The sequence below is a fragment of the Thalia democratica genome, chromosome 6 (genome assembly GCF_965202585.1).
Source record: "Thalia democratica chromosome 6, ktThaDemo2.hap1.1, whole genome shotgun sequence".
Classification (NCBI taxonomy): Eukaryota; Metazoa; Chordata; class Thaliacea; order Salpida; family Salpidae; genus Thalia; species Thalia democratica.
In genome coordinates, this window is record NC_139170.1 from 65,257,826 (window position 1) to 65,263,248 (window position 5,423).

The window sequence follows — 5,423 nt, forward strand, 5'->3', positions numbered from 1 at the left end:
GCTGAAAGATCTAACATGCATAAAATTTAGTAGTCATTTTAGCTAGCTAGACTATAGTTCAAGATTCTGAGATAATTTACAATGAAAAAAATAGTATAAAAAAACTATATATTTCAAAAAGTGATATCTTTTTATTTTCTTTAATATGTATTCCGCTTTATAAAAAGTTGAGCTTTGAGTTGTGGTAAATTTTTCAAAAAAAAATTAAATTCTCTATATGGCTATTAAAACTGATTTTAATAAAATAATTTTACATAAGCCTTAAACTATCAAGTTTGGTAAACTAAATTTAATTCTAACGGTTAAAATGTATTTAAGTACATAGGGTTGCTATACCACTAGTTTAGTTAAAATAAAACTGTCCTGAGCGACATATAACTGACTGATTCATCTTTAGTGTTTTTTAAATCTTAACGAAAGCTTTTAGAAATCATAAAAATCAAGTTTTTTAACAAAAGAGGTTATATATTTACAACTTATTAAAACTAAACCAACTAAATCTCGTTTTAAATCTAAAAACAATTCTGTTTTGAAATTATAAAATACCTAAATATATCCTGAGCTTAACATATAAAAAAAAAACTATCCTGAGTCAGGCTGAGTTTAAAAGAACAATATTTAAAATATCCTAGAGTTATCAAAAGTAATTTTGTAGCAACCATGTAGAACAGGGGTCGGTAGCCTTAAGTAACTTGCGGGCCAATTTTACTAAGAAAAATAGCTGGCGGGCCGCACTATTTAGAAATAAACCTTTAAAGGCCACATTTATTTAAAAAAAATTCTAGTAATCAGCATCAAAATATTATTCAAGATCAAAAATACGATAAATTAAGCAACATTAGGACTAATAAAGATAGTTTATTGAATTAAGAGCCTAACAGTAAGTTTTTATTACGAAATCTTTAATTTTTATTGCTTTTAAATTATATAATTTTGGCTAAAAATGAGCTCGCGGGCCGCAGATTTTGACATAAAGGGCCGCATTTGGCCCACGGGCCGCAGTTTGCCGACCTCTGATGTAGAATATAAATTTTTTTACCAAGCTAAGACTGTAAAAAAAAACTATACCTAAACAGTTATAAAGTCTTAAGAACAAAATGCAAATTGAATATTTTCAAATACTATACAAAAGAATCTACAACTTTTTTGTTTTATTTCCAAAAAAAAACTATTGAGTTTTAAAACTTAGTTATACATGTTGCAAGCTTATCGTTTTTTTCTTAATTTATTTAATCAAAAAAAGGTTTACATACTTAAATTTTCATGAAAAAAAATTAAAATGATATGCTCACTGTTTGAATTTATTTGTTTTTATACTTGTCTATAACAGTGATTCAATTTTGCAATTTACAACTCAGAAAATCTATTTATTGCAATTAAATGTTGATGCTTTCTTGTTATTAAAATTGTTGCATATATAATTATTAACTTTTTTTTTGCTTTTTTGTGCCACAAAATAATGTAAATTTCCTAAAAATCTTATTTCTAAGTCGATACAAAAACTTCAATAAAACAGAAATCTCATTCACTTTTTACTTTTTTATTTTCTCACATTAAAAGTAATAACTTTAGATTTCAAAACGATTTCTATACAATGCTTTGCTTTTTAATATATGAAATCTGATCTAACCAAATAGTATAAAATTTAATAGTATTCATTTTATTTATTTTTAAATGACGCTTTAAGTGCTAATGAGTACCTATATGTAAAAACTGTCTTTCAAGATTGCAAAACTAGGTATTAATGTAACAAAAAGCTAAAATAACAGAATCTTTCAAAGCTGAAAAATTGAAACAAAAATGATTTTTTGCACAATAATATACATTTCTGCAGATATGCAGCAACGTACTAAACTACGCGTCTGGATGACATTTCATTAAAGTTTAATTATTATTTTTTTATATTGCTATATACTTTAAGTTAGTATTTAATGTTAGTTTTTTTATTCGGATTAGTTTAGTTAATTTTATACATTTATATTCAACAGTTCTAAAACTTAATTATAGTTACATAAATGAACTGAATATTTTGTGTAATGAATTAGAATCAAAATTACAAATAGCTGTCGTTAACTAGCACAATACTTATTTATATTATATATTAAGCTTAAGTTTTCATCTAATAAGAGTTTATAGCTTAAAATAATAAACTAACAAACTTAGTTTACATATTGAAAATCTTACTATTAAATGCAAGTAGTGTTATAAAAAAAAAGGTTTCACGAAATGACATGTAAAGTTGTTTACAATTAAAATTTAAATACATTATATTCTTAACGTTATTTTTAATTTTAAGTATTTTACAAACATGTTTACAATAAAACATCATAATTAGCGTCGACTTTATATATTTACAACAGAACTTTAGTTTAGTAATGTGCAAAATAAAATATTTTTAATTAAACTTCAATAATTTAAATAGAAAAAGTTTAGGTTCAAATAAAACACTAAATAAAAGATATTTATAATATAAAGAAATGGGAAACTATTATTCACAACATTCACCATGTTTACTCGAAGACAGTATAGAAAAAACACAAAGTTTGAAGCAAGTACTGAGAAAATACTTGAATAAATATCAAATTGGAAAGTCAGATCACGCAAATATTACTGCAGTGTTAAAAGCAGGTTGTGGACAGAATAACTTTAATGTTTCGTTTGATTTTCTTTACGAAAACTTTGGATACTTTAGAACAATAAAACATTTTAAGAACATCAAGAAAGGAACGTTTAACCTAACGAGTATATCTGATTTAACATTGCAAAACATGTTTAGTTTTTTAACTACAGGTAGTTGTTTTCTACTTTTTGAAACGCTTATATTTATAATATTTTAAAATAAAAAGCAAATGTTAATGATCAAAAGGTTATAAAACATATAGTTTTAAACATTACTGTATATTTTACTTTTATGTATTCCTACTAACCAAAAAACATAAAATATTATTTTTTTTATATAATTCAAACAAAATAAGTAATAACAGTAGTTAAATTTTTTAGAAGCGATTTTTACGATGTTATTTGTTAGTATTTAACAACACAAAATAAAATGTTTTCTAACTTAAGTTGAAATACTTGTTTAATTTGTTTTATTTAACTAACATAAACAACAGAACTTAGCCAAAAACTATAAACTTAAATATGAGAAAAAAAAAAAAAATTCCTTATTGAAATGTATCTGTTTGTTATCTGGTAAAGTTTATATTTACATTTTATATAAGAAATTGTACAGTAATGATTACACAGTGTGAAATATAGAAAACTAATGTAGCTTTTTAACTATAGGTAAATTAGAACTGAATCAAGCAAACATCATTGACTTATTAAAGGCAGAAGAATTACTTGGGGGTACAAAAGTTCAACAATATGTTTGCGAAGAAATGCTTACATTGGAAAACTACCATTTTTACTTCAAACTTTGTAAACTACTACACCTCAGACACCTAAAAGAATATTTTTATAACATCTTCTTGCAGCATTATCTTACAAAAATAGATGTAAAAACCTTTTATGAGCTGACTTATAAAGACATTGCTAATTTGATTGCTTCATCCCAGCTGAAAATAGACTCAGAAATTGAAGTTTTCAATGCAGTGATAGATTGGATATCGTACAAAGAACGTGAACGTAAACAATTTATTCACAAACTTTTAAAACTAGTACGATTACCTTTGTTAACAAAAGAAATAATAGTTGATGTTGTGCAAGCTCATCCTTTGTGCTCAAGCTCTTTTGAATGTAAAATATAATTTTAAATGCTCTAAAAGTCAAAGAAAACAGCCACATTTGCTCACCGAAAACATTGTTAGAAAATAGACACTACAGCAGAATTATAAACAACAAAAGAGTAATGTTAATTGGCGGAAAAGATAGAGCTACCAAAAATGTTAGAAAATTTTCTTGTTTGTACGACATAGACGGTATGAAAATGAAAAAGTATAAGATAACAAGTGAAATGATCAAGCAAAGGTTAAGAAGCAGGGCTTTTGTTATTGGTACAAAAGTTTATAGTTTTTCAGGTGGCAGTGATTACACAAGCAAATTTCTTGACTTAAACTCTCTTGAAGTTTATTGCACAAAAAGTGATTGTTGGAAGTCACTGGCCCCCCTTAAAGGTGCGGGTTTTTCGCCAGGTTGTGATGACTTCTGTGGCTGCGCGTTTATGGGTAAAATATACATAATTCACCATACTTATAATTTACACAAGCTATCGAACTGTTCGGTTTACGATCCCAGCAATGACCGATGGAATAAGCGAGCGAACTTGAATGTATCAAGGTTATTTGCATCTTGCACTGTGTTTAACGGTAAGTGTGTGGTAGTCGGCGGTAGAAAATTTAACAATATTAACTTAAACTTGAAAACAGTCGAAGCTTACGACCACCATCTCAACAAATGGTCGTATTTGCCCGCTCAAACGCAAGTGAGTCGGTACAAATCGGGATTGATTTCGAAAGGAAACAAGATGTTTGTAATCGGTGGGGTGCAACGCGAATATTGTTTGTGGGGCGACCTAGTGACTCATGAAGTGTATGATTGCTCGACAAAGCAGTTTACTTTTATTGCAAACAACTATTTTACAGAGCAATTTGCTTGGACTTATAGTTTTTATAACTCCGGTCGCCTTAAATGTTTGTACACCGTTGCTGACAAAATCTTTGTTTTCGATGATGTTTTCCCTTCGGATAATGACGGCAATTTAAAAATTCCTACTTATGACGTAACTAGAAATACGTGGTTTGAAACTTGCATAAAAACTTCAGTCATTGAAAACATTTCTGAGTATTCTTTTGTAGCCTTGCAAAAATATTTAATCTAAAAATTTAGCAACAAGCTGATTAATGTTTTTTTTTTTACATAAAAAAGTATTTTAGTGACGAAAATTCTTAGTTTTTTATATTGTAATGAATGTTTCAGATTTAGTTAATTATCTTAACTGTAAGTTTTTAATTTACTCTTAAGTAGACTAAATTTAGTATACATGATATTTAACATATATAAAATAGTCAGTTACTACAGTGATTTTAAAAGTATATGCCCTACAAAAGGTCAATTTAAGAAAATAAAAACAAGTTTGTTTAAGTTTAAAAGCTTTTTAAACAACTATATAACTTTAAAATAATTGTTTTAAATAGTAAGCATAAATTTGATATATTCCTCAAAAATAAAGGAAAAGTAATTAGGATTTTTTTGATTTAAAAATAAATTTGTTGTCTTTAAAACGTTTTTGCTACAATGTAAATATATCATTTTACTAAATTTTATAAAAAATTCTTAGATGGTTACATTTTTTATTATTGAAACAATTTTTTATCCTTTTTAAATTAATTTTTGGTACTATAACAATTTTATAGGTTTAATGCATTCTGGTAAAACTATTTTATACAACAATTATAGTTTTTGGGTTTTTTATAGTTTTTTGA

The 5,423-nt window shown here is 26.3% G+C and overlaps 1 protein-coding gene across 1 annotated transcript; it reads left to right on the forward strand.

Annotated features, from left to right (window-relative positions):
* The first annotated feature begins 3,850 nt into the window (after positions 1–3,850).
* On the forward strand, positions 3,851–4,819 carry LOC145839349 (kelch-like protein 25). Its single transcript, XM_082946932.1, has one exon. The coding sequence runs from the start codon at positions 3,851–3,853 to the stop codon at positions 4,817–4,819; it is 969 nt and encodes a 322-aa protein (XP_082803058.1).
* Positions 4,820–5,423: the final 604 nt, after the last annotated feature.